The sequence below is a fragment of the Loxodonta africana genome, chromosome 22 (genome assembly GCF_030014295.1).
Source record: "Loxodonta africana isolate mLoxAfr1 chromosome 22, mLoxAfr1.hap2, whole genome shotgun sequence".
Taxonomy (NCBI): domain Eukaryota; kingdom Metazoa; phylum Chordata; class Mammalia; order Proboscidea; family Elephantidae; genus Loxodonta; species Loxodonta africana.
In genome coordinates, this window is record NC_087363.1 from 27,871,875 (window position 1) to 27,890,310 (window position 18,436).

Here is an 18,436-nt window from a genome sequence, read left to right on the forward strand (position 1 = left end):
AATTAGATAACAACATTGCATCAACGTTATTTTCCCGATTTTGGTAACTGCTCTGTGCTTATGTAAGAAAACGTCCTTGTCTTCAGGAACCAGACACTAAATGAAGAATTTAGCGGTAAAGGGGCATCATGTCTGCAATTTACTTTCAAACGGCTGGGGAAAAAAAACTAAGAAAAGAAAAAGATAAAGCCAATATGGAAAAATGTTAATATTTGGAGAATCTGGGTGAAGAGTATACAGGAATTCTTGCAAATTTTCTGTAGGTTTGGCATTATGCGAACTTGAGTTATAAAAAGAAAAAAGAAGGCGGCAGGCCAGAGTTGTCTCTTTCCCTGGTCCTCCCCTCCTCCCCGCCTCGGCCCTCGTCTTCCTCGGCCTCCCGTGGAGAACCAGCCTCGCCTCGGGTCACCGCCTCCCTCTTGCCTCCCAGGGCTTTCGGGCTGAGCTCCCGGAAGTCTCCTCCCTGCCCCGCCGACCCAGCACAGACCTCAGCGACTCCCCCCGAAGCTGCAGCAACTTTATTTGTACAAGGAGGCCCCCCCAGCAGGCCTCCCCAGGCCTCCCCCGGCCCCCCGCTCCTGCCCGCGCCCACAGGCCGGCTACACGATCCCGAACTGGCAGACGTAGGGCAGCTTGTCGCGGCAGCGCTTGTCGAACCACCTGCCGGCGGCCGCGGCCGACAGGACGGCGCAGTTCTCGGCCTTGCCGCCGTCCGGCTGCGCCGTGATCTCAGTCTCCCAGTTCTTGTAGGCGATGGGGCCGCCGGTCATGTCCACCCAGGCGCCCTCGTCCGCCATGTCGTTGAGGCCCAGCCAGATCTCGGCCTCGGCGCCCACGCTCTGGCGCAGGTACTCGTAGAGGGCGTCGTTCTCGGAGCCCGTCTGCGGGGTGCCCAGGGTGCCCCCACGCGAGATGCAATCCTCGCTCGCCTCGTGGAAGGTCTTGGCCTGGGCAAAGGCCAGGAAGCACTTCATGTGCACCTTGGTGCCCTTCAGGCAGACTGAGGGGGGAGGTGAGAGAAATGGCGGTCACCAAAGGTCCCCAGGGTTCCAGAGCCAAAGAGCCAACCGTAGGGGCAGGCCCACCATCCTTGTCCCGGTCCGTCCCATCCGAGCAGGACAGCCCCTCGCCCCGGAAGGCAGGAGGGGTCCTGACCTTCCACGCCCCAGCTGCTGAGAGCGCTGTAGGAAGGTGATCCTCAGATCTCAGCTCCTTTGAGCCCCCTTCGGGAATTGCCTCCGGAAAAGAAAACTGCCTCACTCAAGGTCGTGGCCCCTTCCCAAGGCAGCCTGCATCCGGGATTGGCCAATGAGCCCTCTTGTCCCAACGCCAGACAGCTGTGAAGGGTCATCTCATCTCCAGGGCTCCCTCTGCGGTCGGCTGAGAGCTTTGTGGAGGCTATAGTGCAGCTCAGCTTCTCCCTCTGCCTACTCCTGCTTCCTTCTGTCTCCTCCTCCCCGCCAACCACCACTCACCCTCCACAGGTGCTGATCCCAAGGGTACTCCCTAGTAAACCTCCTGCAAACCAAAAACTTGTTGCTGTTGAGGACAGAGTAGAACTGCCCAATAGGGTTTCCAAGGAGTGGCGCGTGGATTCAAACTGCCGACCTTTTAGTTAGCAGCCATAGCTCTTAATCACTGTGCCACCAGGGCCCAAAACGCCATCTCAGGGCCACTTCCCAGGAACCGCATGTACAGCATTCCCTGTAACGCATAAAACCCCCCAAAATCAAACCCCTTGCTATCTAGTCGATTCTGACCCTGAGTGACTCGATGGAACCGAGTAGAACAGCCCCATAGGGTTTCCAAAGCTGTAATCTCTATGGAAGCAGACTACCACATCTTTCTTCCCAGGAGCAGCTGGTGGGTTTGAACTGCCAGCCTTTTGGCAGCAGCCAAGTGCTTAACCACTGCACCACCAGGGCTTAGGGGGAGGAAGTGTCGACTGCGAGGGCGTAAACTCTCCCAAGAATGTGGCTGTGCGGGGAGGAGGGGATGTGGCTTCCAAGGTTCTTTCCTTTGAAGAGGGCAGAGGCCCAAGTGTGTGGATGCTGAAGGAAAGGAACTGAGCTGCAGAGAGTGTGTAAGAACTACCCAGTGAGAAGGATCTTGGACATAGGTCCCTAGCCAGGTTCCTGAGGAGGCAGGAGGGAAGGCAAGGGGAAGGGAGGGGAGAAGAGAGCCCAGCCCAGGAGAGGGGCGTGCTTTGGTCAGAGAGACATGAGAGGGTGGCTGTGGGCGCAGGAGGGTTTGTAGATTCCCTGAGGCACCAAGGAGATTCCCAGCTGACAGCTTGAGAGGCTGGGGGAAGAGGGAGGCTCTGCTCTTTCCGGCTGCTGGCCACATACCCAGCTCTTCTACCCAGCTCTCTGTGGAAAACGGGCGTGGGGATATGGTAACAGACCACTACAGGGTTTGCCCTGATGAATGAATGAGTTAATGTATGTAGAGTGCTTGGAGCAGTGCCAGGCCCTTGTCAGCCCCTCAGCCCTGGCGTGAGTGTTAACTATTATTGCTATTGTACATTCTCCATGAAACGGAAGCGTGCAAGATCACCTAGGGACAGGTGTCTGAGGTGTGTAGAGAATAAAGGTGATAAGAAGGGAACCTGTTGGAGAGAGAGAATTAGTTGCCCAGGTGGGTTGGCCAGGCAGTGCTGGGATAAGTGGCATGACCTTTCTCTGCACCCAGGCTCCACAGCTGTGTGATTTTGTCCAGCCTCAACGGGCCGGTTAGTGCAGAGCCAGGAAGGCCCAAGCCCAGCTCTGCAGGCACCCAGTCTGCTTTGCTGCTAACCAGCTGGGTGAGTGTAGGCAAGGCACAGGACATTTCTGTGCCTCGGTTTCCTCATTTTTTAAATGAAGTAAAGCCGCTGACACCCCCTAGGGCTGCGGGGCAGGCTGAGTGGAGGGTCTTTCCTGGGAGCTTCGTTTGGGTGGGATGCTGCTTCTGCTCCATGGAGCACTCCAGGGACCATGTTTCCGATGGGCTGTAACAGATTCTTGTTGGAGATCCGATGGGCTGTAACAGATTCTTGTTGGACATCCTTTGTCCTCTTGGGGCATTACCACTTCCACATCACCCAGCTGTGGCCAGAGGCCCGACTGTGCACATCTGGGTGGGTTTTACAGACACATGTCAGGGGTCTCCCCAAGAGAAAACAGGCTGGGAAGGTGGCTTCTTCAACTGGATCCCTGGCCTAAAGAGCTGGCCTAAGGGAGCTGGAGCCTGGTGCTGGTGGCCAGCCTGAGTCCCTCTCAGATGCACCCCTGCCCAGGGAGGCCGCCCCCTCCACTCACCTGTCTGCAGGGCCTGCTGCTCCTTCAGCAGGGCCACCTCCTGGGCTAGGCTGTCCAGCTGGCTCTTGAGCTCCTCAAACATCTTTGGGCTTACGACCTCTATGATGAGTCAGAGGGAAATGGGGACAATCACAAACATATGAGGAAGGCAGTAGGGACTGAGACGGCCAGTGACAGGGCAGGGAGGACCCTACCTCTGTCAACCACAAAAGGACAATGGGAAATGACTCCTCTCTACCTTGATATCTTGGGGCAGCACGACGCTGAGGGGAAAGTGGGGCTCCTGGAGCCTTAGCCACCCCCACACCTCCATGGAGACCACTTAGGGCCAGGGCAGGATTGTGAAGCTAGAGAGGACCAAGGCAGCGTCTGGTCAACCCTTTCCTTCTTTTACATAATCATCATTTTTAGTGAAATGGCAATGATTTTCCACATTTAAAAATTTTATTATTTGCTTTTGAAGCTGTGTCCTTTATACAGAATGTCCCTTGGAAGCAAATTTGACTAATGCTGGTGGACACAACCATGCATGGTATTGAGCCTTCTCTTTTTTATGAACATTTTGCAGAAGGTAGCATAGGCATATAAGAATAACAATTTTAAAAAATCCAAACAGTTCAAAAAGTTAAAGTCTCCCCTCCAAACGAGACTGCCCCCAGCACCCGCGTTTTCTTCCCAGAGGTAATTGTGGCTACCAACTTCTTGTGAATCCTTCCAGAAAAATTAGATTTCAAACGGTGATCCCAGGAGTAGCAGACTAGAACGGCACTCCACAGGGTTTTCAAGGCTGTGACCTTTTGGAAGCAGACGGCCAGGTCTTTCTTCGGAAGTGCCTCTGGGTAGGTTTGAACCACCAACCTTTTGGTTAGTAATCTAGCCCTTAACCATTTGCGCCACCCAGGGACTCCTATGCGTGTTCAAGTGACTACGTATTTTTATATAAATCCTGATTTCAAAACAGACGTCAGCATAGTATCCATTGTTTTAAACTTTTCTTTGTTTACTTTATAAACTGGAGCTTGGAGATTATTTTTGCATCGGCACCCAGATCTGCCTCGGTCTTTGTCACAGGCTTTGCGGGGCTCCATCATCCTGATGGACCTTTATGTACTTCACTAGTCCCTGGCCTAAGAAGCTGGCAGTGCAATGGTTAAGGGCTCGGCTGCTAACTGAAAAGTTGGCGGTTTGAACCCACCCAGCCGCTTCGCAGGAGAAAGACCTGGCAATCTGCTCCTGTAAGGATTACAGCTTAGAAAAGCCTATGGGCAGTTCTACTCTGTCACATGGGTCGCTAAGAGACAAAATCCGACTCCACGGCCCCTAACAACGACAACCAGTCCCTGGCCAGCGGGCAAAGGTGGCATTTACAGAGGAGGCTGAGAGAGGACGCTCCCCACACCTCCTGGCCTTCAGCCTCCTGCACTATCTTGGCCCTGGCCGCCTGTTTCTGTGCCTGAATCCCCACCCTCGTCTCCTCCAACAGCCCTTCATTGCCATGGCAGCTCACTAATGTTGTCTCAACAAAATCCAGGGTGACCTCTCTGCAGGCGGAGCTGCAAGGGGAGCTTCTTGCCAGCAGCCAAGGCAAACCAAGGACACCCCAGATCCCAGAGGTGACAGAGGGGGAGCAAAGCTGTTCGGGGCTTATTAGTTTGAGTTTGAACCTTTTTATCTCCTCAAGGCAATATGATACACTATGGAACTTAGAATTCACTTATTCCATTTTTTTTTTTTTTCTGTGCATCATGCATCCCCTATGTGCCGAGCACCATGCTGGGTGCTTTTATACATTTTCTATCATTTAATCCTCACAACAACCCAATGAGCAAATAGCACTATCTCCATACTACAGTTGAGGAAACCAAGGTTCAGAGATTACAAAGTGCAGGCTGTCCAGCACTCCCTGATGAGAGCTGAGCGTCTCCCCCAGCCTGCCAAGCCCAAGCCGAAGGAAGGGTTTCTTTAAAATGTTGGGGTGGAGGAGGGGCAGATGTCAGTTTAAATGACCTTGAAGGTTCTTTCTGATTCTAACCACCGCCCCTGCTGTCAGGAGAGCTCCCCCAGGCCCCAGGCAATCCTTTGCTCAAGTTCCCTTGACTCATCAAGGTGGAAAACGAAAGAAAGGAAGGTGAAGACAAGCAAAGGATAGGGTGACCTGCTCCCCGGAGATGGGGAGGCCTCCATCACCCCCCTTACCTTTCTTGGCATTTGCTGCCTTCTTGGCCTTGGGGGTTGGTGGCTCGGCCATGACCTGGGGCAGGAAGGATAAGAGGCAGAGGAACAGGTAGGCCCCCCAAAGCTCCATGCTGCTGTGCCTGGCGCTGTTGGTGCCTGCAGTGGGCCAAGTCAGAGAGCAGTGGCAGCCTCCGCCAGGACTGCACGTCTTAAGATAGCAGCTACGAGGACCTCTGTCCAGGAAACCCTCCCAGACTTTGCTGCTGGCATGCCAAAAGGAAACAAACAAAAAAAAGCCTGCAAAAGGAAGGCCTGGGAGCCACGGAGGCTCAAAGCCCAGGAAAACACCCACCCTGCCTCCCCCCCCGCCCCCCCCCCCCCGCCACCCCAGCATCCCGGCCGGCCCCGGCCCTGGCTTCTAAAAAGGAGTCATTCTTGTTTAGGGGTCGTTGTAGCTCCCATTTGGTGAGCAGTTACCTTGAGCAGGTGCTAGGTTGTGTGTCCCTCTCCCCCTCCCCAGGCCTCCCACCAGCAGCAAGAGGGAAGTGCTGTCATTACCCTGATTTACAGTTGAGGAAACTGAGGCACAGTGAGGTTAAGGGGCTTGCCCAAGCTATCCAGCTGTTAAACGGCAGCACCAGTATTTGAACCCAAGCCGGGCAACCCCAGATACTCCAATGCCCCTTTGTAGGTGACCCAGGCTAGCGGCCCAATTGATTTAGAATGTCTTGATTGCTTTGTGGTTCTCTCTTTATGTGCTTGATGAATCTTTGGTTAAAAAATACAAGGAAGGCGTTTCTTTGCTTCCCTTTCCCTTCCTCAGCAACCCTGTCCTGCAGCCACGAGGTGGGCAAGGCAAAGGAGGTGACTATAAGGGAGGACCCTCGTGCCCCAGAGTGTGTCATAGACTGAGGCAGAAGATAAAAATGTCCCCATGGAGGAGCGACCTGGAACAGAGTGTCAGAGTCCAGCAGCAGGAGGAGGTGTCCCCTCGAGGGGTGTCAGGGGTAGTGGGGTATAGGGGACACCCACAGAGAAGGGCAGACCCTGCATGGGGTGTTGGAACCCAAGCAGGGAAAGAAGAGCATCCTTCCAGGACAGAAGGTAGTGGCAAGAGGGGGCACTAAACAAATAAGTAAATATATTAAGAAGAGTGGGAGCCAGGTTTCTCATTATTGAAGAAGGGAGTTACAAACATGGGGTGGGAGAAAACTGGAATGAATCCTGCAGTGTTGGATTATAATTGTAGACATCAACATATACAGATAAATGTACACAGATGGATGGAAGTGTGTGCCTCTTTTTCCCAGCCCTGCCACTGGGAGGGCCTGGGAGCAGCAACTCCTCAAGCCTGGAGCACTCCCAGCACCCCAGTCGTGGCTTCTAAATCCAACTTTCTACTAAAAGGAACCAGGGTACCTCAGAGAAATGGCAATTCCAGGGCTAGGGCAAAGAAAGTAGAAAATGAGTCTGGAACATGTTGCTTGGCCAGAAACCAAGAGTGATAGAACACATCGGTAGGACACAGAAGCCAGCATGAAGGAGCTGCCACTGTTCGAGTCAGGGGGCAATTTGAGCATCAAAACAGTGATAGTAACAGAATGAAATAGGAAACCAACAAGTACATGCAGATATAAATAAGTGAATGAGTTGGAACCAACGTGACAACACCTAACAACAATTGGCAGTCTCAGGAGTATGGGATATTTACATTGTCTCAAAGTACCTCCCATTAGGGATAGAATTATGTTCCCCCAAAATACATGGCCCTAATAAGTGATACTGTTTGGAGGTCAGGTGTTTCTTTATTATGTTAATGAGGTCATACCAGTGTAGGGTGGGTCCTAAACCTAATCACTTCTGAGTTATAAAAAGATCATAATAGACACAGAAACACACACACACACACGCACACACACACACACACGGGGAAAGACAGATACCATGGGAGGAACCAAAGAATGCCTAAGGCTACAAACAAGGAAGGAATCATCACAGCTGAGGTCACGGTTTGGACTTTTAGCCTCCAGAACTGTGAGAAAATTAATTTCTGATCTTTAAAGCCACCCTCTTGGGGTATTTGTGTCACAGCAGCACTAGGTGACTAAGAAGGAGCCCTGGTGGCACAATGTTTAAGCACTCAGCTGCTAACTGAAAGATTGGCCACTCAGTGGCTCCACAGGAGAGAAGACCAGGAGATCTACTCCTATAAAAACTACAGCCTAGGAAACCCTATGGGGAGGTTCTACTCTGTCACACGGGGTCCCTATGAGTCGAAATAACTAAGAGAACTGCCAACAACAACAAAAAGGTATTTATTACAAAGAGGAAAAGATTAACTTCACACTGTGAGAAGGAAGCCTTGTAGATATCACCTTAATCAAGTGACCACAGTGAACAGGATCAGTAACTGGGCAAATCCAAGGCATGTACCACTCAAAAGGATGTGGTGAGAATGCAGCACCCCTCCATGAGATTCCTGGCGGACATATATAGCCCAAACCTAATCAAGAGGAAACTTAGACAAACTCAGCCTGAGAGGCACCCTGCAGAATGACTGCAGAACAATCTATACGGGATCAAATTGACAACAGCAACTCAAAAGGTTAGATAGGAAACTTAGGGGGCAGTTGTTAGGTGCCATTGAGTCAGTTCTGACTCATAGTGACCCTGCATACAACAGATCAAAACACTACCTAGTCCTGCTCCATCCTCACAATCATCTTTATGCTGGAGCCCCTTGTTGCAGCCACTGTGTCAATCCATCTTGTTGAGAGTCTTCCTCTTTTTCACTGGCCCTCAACTTTACCAAGCAGGATGTCCTTCTCCAGGGACTGATTCCTCCTGATAACATGTCCAAAGTATGTGAGCTGTAGTCTCACCATGCTTGCTTCTAAAGAGCATTCTGTTGTACTTCTTCAAAGACTGATATGTTCGTTCTTTGAGCAGCCCATAGTATAGCCAATATTCTTCGCCAACACCACAACTCAAAAGCATCAATTCGTCTCTGGTCTTTCTTATTCATTGTCTAGTTTTCACATGAACATGAGGCGACTGAAAACACCATGGCTTGTGTCAGGTGCACCTTAGCCTTCAATGTGTCATCTTTGTTTTTAACACTTTAAAGAGGTCTTTTGCAGCAGATTTGCTCAATGCAATGTGTCTTTTCATTTCTTGACTGCTGCTTCCGTCGCTGTTGATTATGGATCCAAGTAAAATGAAATCCTTGACAACTTCAATCTTTTCTCCATTTATCATGATGTTGCTTACTGGTCCAAGTTGCACAATTAAGTGTTCTGGAATTCCCATTCTTCGCAATTAAATATATATTAATGGAGAGGAACAATTCAGAAAAAGAGGGTGAGAATGGTTCCACAACTTGAAGAATGTAATCAATGTCACTGAATTGTACATGTTCAAATTGTTAAATGGGTATATGTTCTATGTATATTCCCAACAACAAAAATAAAATAATTTTAAAAAAATGCTTTAAGTTCATGACTGAGGACATGTTTCAGGCCGAAGAAGATTGAGAACATGGAACAACTTAATGCAACCTGAGATTTTGGCCTGGATCTTTTTGCTCTCAAGGGCATTATTGGAATAATTGGGGAAACTTGACGGGGTCCTAGGAGTTGATGGTAATGATGTATATATTCCTGCAAGTTTCCTGATTTTCATGGTTGTATTGTGATTATGGGGCCCTGGTGGTGCAGTGGTTAAGCATTTGGCTGCTAATCAAAAGGCTGGCAGTTCGAATTCACCAGCCACTCCTTGGAAACCCTATGGAGCAGTTCTACTCTGTCCTGTAGGATCACTATGAGTTGGAACAGGTTTTGGTATTGTGATTATGAAGCCCTGGTGGCACAATAGTTAAAGTGCTCAGCTCCTAACTGAAAGGTCGGGTGTTGGAGCCGCTTTGCAGGAGAAAAGACCTGGCGATCTGCTCCCGTAAAGATTACAGCCTAGGAAAACCTACAGGGCAGTTCTACTCTGTCTTAAAGGATCACTATGAGTTGGAATCAACCTGATGGCACCCAACAATAACAACATTATAATTACGTAGGAGAATGCCCTTGTCTGTAGGAAACACACATAAAGTATTAGGGAGGATGGGGCATCAGGTCTAAGCTTACTCACAAATGGTTCAAAGGGGAAATGTTCTGTGTACTGTGGTTGCAACTTTTCTGTAAGTTTGATATTTTTCAGGAAGAAAATATCAGTGCCGTGCAATTCAGGCTTTTCCCTGGATTCCAGAGGCCCCGCCCTATCCCATCAGATTTAGGGAGGAATCTGCTCTGCAGGCCAGGGAGAAAGGAGCTGGGCCTGGCCTCCCAGTGCACTGGGGTCCCGCTCAAGGTGGAGCCTGCACAGCATGCGTGCGAGGCCCCTGAACAGCTCTGGGCTCCGTCTCTGCATTCTCAGAGCAGGAGCGTTTAGTTCTCAGCTGGGCCCTCAGGGAGACAGCTTGTGGTCTGGAGATTGCACAACTAAACAGGCGGCCTTGCTTCGTGGAACTCTGGGTGGGAAGCAGATAGCAAGGGAGAACTTTTTTTTTTTTTTTTTAACTCCTTTGCTTTACTGGTTTTCTCGCCTTGGCCCAACTCTAACGTTCAGTCCCGAGAGAAATGGAGGGAGCGTGCTTTCCAAATATGAGGCGGCCAGAGGGCCCTGTGTTTCTAAGATGAGCCTGACTGCTGAGGCCTGCCCTGGATACGCTCAGGGAGGGTCAGGGAAGCTCTGCTGTGGAGTCCACTAGATGATGTAGAAAACCGGGACATGCTCCGGAACTCGCCAAATGGAGCCACGGCTGTGTGAGGATACAGCCACAGCCTTCCTTTGTACCAGGGAGGAAGACAGACCTGGAGCTCTCAGTGCCCATCAGCCCCTCACTCATTCAATAGTGGTCTGGGCCTGAGCTGGGCCCTGGGGGCTCCTCATGAGTGCCCCTCAGTGGCCATTGGGACTGCAGTCAGAGCTCTCACAGGGCACCTAACCCAGCCAGGGCAGAGCGGGGAAGGACACAAAGGAAGGGGCAGCCAGGCTGAGGAAAGACATGGGGGAGTTGGCGAGGTGAGGGGTGGAAGGAAGGGATGTGGACAGGGCTCCAGGCAGAGGGAAACACGATACGTGACACATTCTAGATCCCGAGCACTGATGGGGATAGAGGTGGGGAGGAAGTAAAGTTGGAGATGTGGATGGGGCCAGAGCACAAAGACTTTGAACACAATCCTGGGGGAAATTGGATGGCAATGAAGAACTAAGCAGAAGGCTGTGCTCGGACCCCTTTGGAGGTAACACTTTGGCTGCTAAATTTGGGTGGATGTTGGGGGCCCAGATAGGTAGCAGATAGATGTTGAACATTCGTCCAACATTAGTCCCATCATTCTCACTGCACCTGAATTGAACTCCAGGAGACTCCCAAGCGAGGTGGGACCACGCTGCCATGGGGTGGGAGTTGGGGAGTGTGACTTTTTCTCATTTAACCTGGTAAGTGAACTTCCCACTTCAGGAAGGAGGCTTTGCCTCGAGGTTTCCATAAAGCAGTGAGCAGTATCTTCCACTTTTTCACCGTGCAGGTTTTCATGGCGTGTGTGCATGTGTGTGTGTGCACACACACACTACACAGAGCTCTCTGTAAGCACCGGGGAGCCCACAGGTGCTGTTAAAATGACTTATGTAGAATTGGGGCTGGGGCCAGTGTCTTTTGGCCTGGAACCACATCAGGTTTGGACTTTGCTTGTCTCCTCAGGAGGGTCACCACGCTCTGGAGACAAAGTAGCAGTTCTGAGAGACGGTAAGTCCATCACAGATTTAAACTTGTGCCCATCACTAGCACCTGCAGTACCCTCAGAATGACTTTTTAAAATAAGCCCTCTCTTGTGAACGGCACACTGCCCTGCATCATATTTGTGCGTTAAAAGTGATATTTTATTAAATATAAATATTTAAAATATATCACTGTGTTTTGTAAACCTGTTTGGCATGTCACCACTTTTTTATTGCTTTGGCAAGCCTTGAAAATCGCAAGTTGTCCACTGTCTCTTGACCACTGAGAATAAGACTTAAAAAGCTGGCTAGAGAGGCCATCTAGTCTAATCCCTCCCTCCATGTGGGATGCCCCTTTCCACTGTCCCTGTCAAAGTCGGTCTCCATGTGCTGACTTGAACCCTTCCAGGGACAGGAACCTCATCACTCTGCAAAGCAACGGGCTCTGTCATTGCCCAGCCTGGCTTGTTATAACGTTCTCCCTGTGGCAGCACGATGGTTAAGTGCTTGGCTGCTAACCTAAATGTCAGAGGCTTGAACTTACCCAGAGGCTCCAAGGGAAAAAGACCTGGTGATTACTCCCATAAAGAATACAGCCCAGGCGTCTGGGTCTTAAAAGCTTGCGAGCGGCCATCTAAGATGCATCAACTGGTCCCAACCCACCTGGAGGAAAGGTGAAGGAAGAACACCAAAGACACAAGGAAAGTATGAGCCCAGGAGACAAAAGGGCCACATAAACCGGAGACTCCATCGGCCTGAGACCAGAAGAACTAGATGGTGCCCGGCTATCAACAATGACTGCCGTGACAGGGAACACAAAAGAAAGTCCCTGACTGAGCAGGAGAAAAGTGTGGTGCAGAACTCAAATTCACATAAAAAGACCAGACTTAATGGTCTGAGGCTGGAGGAACCCTCAGAGACACGGCCCTCGGACGCTCTGTTAACCCAGAACCAAAATCATTCCCGAAGACCACTCTTCAGACAAAGATTAGACTGGGCTATAAAACATGAAATAATACTCATGAAGGGTGTGCTTCTTAGTTTAAGCAGGTACACGAGACTAAACGGGTGGCTCCTGTCTGGAGGCAGGATGAGAAGGCAGAAAGGGACAAGACCTGATTGGGTGCACATGGGAAGTGTAGGGTGGAAAGGAAGAGTGTGCTGTCACATTGTAGGGATTGCAACTAGTGTCGCACAATACGTGTATAAATTTTTGTATGAGAAATTAACTTTCGCTGTAAGCTTTCACCTAAAGCACAATTAAAAAAAAAAAAAAAGAAAAGAAAAGAATACAGCCTAGGCAAACCTATGGGGCAGTTCTACTCTGTCACAACGGGTCACTATGAGTTGAAATCGATTCAACGGCACCTAACAACACCAACGTGGTAGCCAGGTCTGCCTCCAAAGTATCACCCAAGGTCCCTGATGCTGGCCTCGGGATCAACCATACAAGAAGCCATCACATGTTTGAACTGGCCATGTCCTCGTTTCTCTCCTCTCCATGTTCCTTTCCCCCTTTTCTCCGAACAGTTCTCCTAAGGTAGGGTTCCTGGGATTTTTTTTTTTTTTTTTAAAGACTTCACTTTTTGGAGTAGTTTTAGGTTTACAGAAAAATTGTGCAGAAAGTATGGGGAGTTCCCATACATCCCCTCCCCCACTGCAGTTTCCACGATTATTAACATCTTACATTCATGTGGTGTATTTGTTACAACTGATGGACTGATACCTATACATCATCATTAACCAAAGTCCATAGCTTACATTAGGGCTCACTTTTTATGCTGAACAGTCCTATGATTTTAACGAATACATAATGTCTTGTATCCACACTACAGTATCACACAGAACAGCTTCACTGCCCTAAAAACACCCTGTGCTCCATCTTCCCCCGGCAACCACTGATCTTTCCACTGTCTCTATAGTTTTGCTTTTTCCAGAAAGTCATAGTTGGAATCATATAGTATTTAGCTTTTTCAGACTGGCTTCTTTCACTTAGCAATATGCATTGAAGGCTCCTCTATGTCTTTTCATTGCTTGGTAGCTCACTTCTTTTTACTGCTGGATAATCCTCCATTGTATGGATGTGGAAACCCTGGTGGCATAATGGTTAAGTGCTACAGCTGCTAAGCAAAGGTCAGCAGTTCAAATCTGCCAGGTGCTCCTTGGAAACTCTACGGGGCAGTTCTACTCTGTCCTATAGGGTCGCTATGAGTCGGAATCGACTTGACGGCAGTGGGTTTGGCTTTTTGGTGTATGGATGTACCAGCTTGTTAATCCATTCACCTCCTGAAGAACATCTTGGTTGCTCCCAATTTGGGGGAATTATGAGCAAAGCTGCTACAAACATTCATGTGCAAGTTTTTTGTAGTATGTTTTCATCTCATTTGAGGTAATACCTAGGTGTACAGTTGCTGGATCTAATGGTAAGTCTATGTTTAGCTTTGTAAGAAACTGCCACGCTGTCTTCCAAAGTGGCTGTACCATTTTGCACCTTCAACAGCAATGACTGAAACTTCCCGTTGCTCCCCATCCTTGTCAGCACTTGGTGTTGTCAGTGTTTTGGATTTTAGCCATTCCGGTAGGTGTGTTCCTGGGAGGCACAAATGGTTAATGTGCTCCACTGCTAACTGAAAGGGTGGCAGATTGAGTCCACCTTGAGGAGCCTCAAGAGAAAGTTCCGGCAATCAGCTTCTTAAAAAATCATCCACTGAAAACTCTATGGAGCACAGTTTTGCTCTCACATACATAGGTCGCCATGAGTTGGAGTCAACGCAACTGGCAACTGGTACTGGTAATAGGTGGGGATACCGACAACAGCAGTGTCTCATTGTTGTTTTAATTTGCAGTTCCCTAATGATACATGACGTTGAGCATCTATTCACATGCTTACTTGCCGTCTGTGTCTCTTCTTGGTGAGGTGGTTCCTGGACTTTTTAAACTGGAAAATTGCCTTTGCACAGAATTCTGCTTGTTACTGTCCTCATAATGGTGCAGCTCCCAGACAAAACATGTTCTCCGGGATCTGCCTGCGGTCCAGGAGCCTGCACCTCCTGCAGCCTGACTGAACACCTCTATTCATAAAGTCACAGATTCCATGGGCTCTGTGCAGCAACCATGCCTCATCGCTGCCAACTTTGAGCTTAAGGCCATTGAATACCCAGGTCCCCTTGTCTACCACCAGCTGTCCCTAGCCAGGCTTGGTCCACCATTTAGTCAACTGCAATGGATTCACTCATAACCCTGGTGGTGTCATATTGCCTTCATCTCCTAGAATTAAACATCTTTTAATAGCTCCACCCACGAGACCTAGACCAGTCCACAGGCAACAAGTGGAGGTGGTTCTGGGCAGGAACGACGGTGGATTAATGTTCACAAGTGACCCACTCTTGAGTAAATGTCTGTTAACACGCCACCCTCAAGGCCCAGTCTTTTCATACCATTTCCCTGCACAAAGAATGATCTGAAACAAAGCCCAGAGGCAGAAAAAACAGAGGATGGGAACTCTGAAGGTGCATTTTCAGTTTCTGTTTTTTTTTTTTTTTTTTTCACTTTTTTCCTCCAAAGCTGTTGGAAGTCTGAATTATACAAAACGAGCTCCAGCCACTCCACCCACGTCAGCCCAAACAACATGAGAACTTCTGGCCCAACATGAGACCATCCTCCACACCCTACTCTCACCCCGCACAGATGTTTCCTTTTAGCTCTACTGGCCCCATGTCAACAGAAATGGGGTGTGGCCTATAGAGGCACAGAACTTTCCACGTCTTCTACAAAGGTAAGAGCATGCAGGGTGCAAATCTCCAGGAATATTTTAAGGGCCATCTCAGCCCTTTGTCAAAGCCAAAGACAAACTGGCCTGTCCCTTGCCCTCAAGGTCTCTAACTAGGAAAAGTCATTTGTTCTTTTTCAAACCTTGTTACCTTGGTCCTGTCATTTATTCAACAAATACTGACTCTGCCTCTGCCAGTGCCTGTGCAGGGGAAGCCTGGAGGGATAGCAATGCACTACACAGCACAGTCTTGGCTCTCATGGGGCTCACATTCCTTGTTGTTTTGTCGTTAATGGTCAGCAGAGTGGTACTGGAAAGAGAACTGGCGATCCTGAATCCCAAATCTTGCTCATACACCTGGTACTAGTGTCTTTAGGGGTAAGTTATTAAAAACTCAGACTCCTCTTTTGTAAAATGAGGAAATAATCTTGGCCTTACCCACACAATGGGGTTATTTTAAGTTGCACAATGAGATTGTGTATATAAGACAGCTGGGCGACCTGCGAAGGTGTGAGGAGGAGGACTGGTCTGAGCTGCCACACAGCGCAGTGTGTCAGAGAGGAATGCTTCTTACCACGTTGAGGGAGAGTCCAATGATACAACACTCCTGCCCTTTTCCACTCCTTTATTGCTTTCACTCCAGTGGGGAGAGAACAAATTACCTGCTTTGTAGATTTGGGGAGAATAAACTGGGCATGTTTAGCCCAGCTTTGCACTTACCTGAGGATGCCTTCAGTTATAAAAGCTTACACAAGAAGAAAGAGAAAACCTGATTAGCCCTTGTAATGGATTGAATTGGGTCCCCCCAAAAAATGTTGAAGTTCTAACCCCTACCCATGCACCTGTGAATGTGATCTTATTTGCAAATAGTATCTTTGCAGATGGAATTAAATTGAGGTCACTAGGGTAGGCCCTGGTCCAATATAACTGGTATCCTTATAAGAAGAGAAGAGCTACCAACACAGACACACAGGTGGAACACCATGTAACAACGGACATAGAGACTGGAGTGATGTGTACACAAGCCACTGAACTCCAAGGATTGCTGGTGACACAAGAAGCTAAGGGAGATGTGTGGAACAGATTCTCCCCATGAACCTCCAGAGAGAGCATGGCCCTGCTGGCATCTTGATTTCAAGCTTCTAGCCTCCGGAATTGTGAGGGAATAAAGTTCTCTTGTTTTAGACTGCCCAGTTTATGGAAATTTGTTACAGCATCCCTAGGAAACTAATACAGCCCTTTAGGAGAGTTCAGATTTCAATCCACCTTATTCAAGTTTCTTGGCCTCCCACATAACCTAAATTTAACAAATGTAAAACTGGCTGTGCACCTAGGGATCCTTAAGTTTCCAAATGACCACACTAGCCCTACACAACCTAGCCAAAAATTTTGCTGGATTCTCTCTTCCCCATAGTACCAGTTGCCATCAAGTTGACTTTGACTCATGGCGACCCCATGTGTATCAGAGTAGAGCTGTGCTCCATACGGTTTTCAATGGCTCTTCCGAGGCACCTTTGGGTGAGTTCATCCGTACTTTCAGTTAGCAGCTGAGCGCATTAACTGTTTGCACCACCCAGGAGTTCCTTTCCCCCACACAGCCCCATCTATATGCACCAATCCTGATCCTTGGCCTATGCCCAGAATCTGCAAATGCCCCCAGCGAGGAAAACAGCTGTTGATGTACTGCTCACTTCAGGCCTCTCCCTTCTCTGGAATTTTAGACCATGCCACCTCTTTGCTTCCATGGCTGTCTGAAATCTTTAACAATATGATTTTTGAAGTGCATGCAGTGTCTTTTCATTGTTGCAGCATGAATGGCGGTCTGCCATGACCTACTATATCCTACCCAGAACCAGAAGTCACAACCTTCTTGTTGAGTGCCTCCTCTGACACATGTTCTCTGATGGGCGTTAACACGATTCCCAAAGATCTGCGCTCTTTGGGTCAATTCCTATAGGCCAACCCATAGACCTTGTCCCATCTTACTCCTTTCAGGCCTTTGTCCATCTAGCCAAGCAACTCCCTACTACCCAGAAATCCATGATATCCTTACCTCAAGCCCCTTTTCCCTTCATGCATTTAGGTGTCCAATGGTGTGGGGCATTCTGAAATATCCCTAGGGTAAACGACATGAGGAACAACCAAGTGCACTGCTCACAGCTCCTTCACTATTGTCCTGTATGGCACCTCTGTGTGGGCTGTAATGCAGCCACAGTCCCTTTCTGGCTTGCATCAATATATGGAGCTGACATCCACAAACCAGGCCTGGGGTTTTCCTCTCCAGCAGCTGGTTATAGGGCGTCCCCTCCCCCATGCAGCCACAGATGTGAGGAGAGGCATTGGTACAGCCCAGGTAGGTGACAGAGCAATCTGGGTTACCTGCTCATGTTTCTTACTTGTGCCCACTGACCTGCTCAGGCTTAATCCTGAATGTACCTCTTCCATCACACCATGGATTTCTGCTGCACCCACCCCACCTCGACTTGGTGGGTCTGACAATAGCCAGTTCACCCTGGGCAGCTCAGGTCACTTGTGGTCCCAGGGTCAGGTACTCAGTCTTTAATTGGGCCCAGCAGTAGGTCAGGAGCTGCTTTTCAAATTCAGTCACTCAGACAGGAATAGTTTTCTGCTGTGTCTTAAGCATGGCCTTGCTCCAGAATCGTAGAGGTCTGTGCTGCAACTTTCCAATTAGGCCTGCCAGAGACTCTACCACCCTTGTTCACCCAAGAGCCCTAGCTTCATTGGGATTTCTGGGCCACACGACCTGCGTAGCAGGAAACCTTGTATGCAGTTTGGATGGGCTTCAGAGTCATAGATGTTCTGGGCTCCCACTCACAACTGGTAGCTTTGAGTCACCCAATAAACAGGCTGATGTAGTATTCTCAAGTGTAGCATTTTTGCCTCCAAAATCCAAAGAGGCCCACTAAGTGCTGGGCCTCTTTCTTAGTGGTGGTGGGGGTGCAAGGTTCCACATGTCCTTTATCCTACAGGAAATGTCTAAATAATGCCCCACACCACTGGACACCTAAAACACTATCAACATGGTAGTCTCCTGAATCTTCATGGCATTTATTTCCCATCCTCTTGCAAACACGTGTTTTATTAGAGCTTCCAAAGTACTCACCAATTTCTGCTGAACAGGTCCAATGAGCATGATTTTGTCAAAATAGATAGATCACCATGATGGTCCTGCAGACTGCACTGTGACATATAAAGCAAGTGGTCAACACAGTCCAGACGCAAGACAAGGATTTCCCTTGCTGTCCTTCTCACATAAAAGTGATCTGCTTCTGATCCTTGTTGTTGATAAGGATTAAGAAAGCATTTGCCTAATCTGTAGCCATGAGTGCCTGAGGCTGTGCAGATCTGTACCTGTCAAGATACTTCATGCAGCACAGCAGCTGCGATCAGGCTACCTCTTATG

At 49.1% G+C, this 18,436-nt stretch overlaps 1 protein-coding gene across 1 annotated transcript; it reads right to left on the bottom strand.

Moving 5' to 3' along the window:
• Positions 1 to 495: 495 nt before the first annotated feature.
• On the bottom strand, positions 496 to 5,740 carry CLEC3B (C-type lectin domain family 3 member B). Its single transcript, XM_064274678.1, has 3 exons — positions 5,496 to 5,740; positions 3,300 to 3,398; positions 496 to 1,000 (listed from the first exon to the last, which is right to left on the bottom strand). Exons 1-3 carry the CDS (start codon positions 5,602 to 5,604, stop codon positions 600 to 602), a joined length of 609 nt encoding a protein of 202 aa, XP_064130748.1. The 5' UTR covers positions 5,605 to 5,740; the 3' UTR covers positions 496 to 599.
• Positions 5,741 to 18,436: the final 12,696 nt, after the last annotated feature.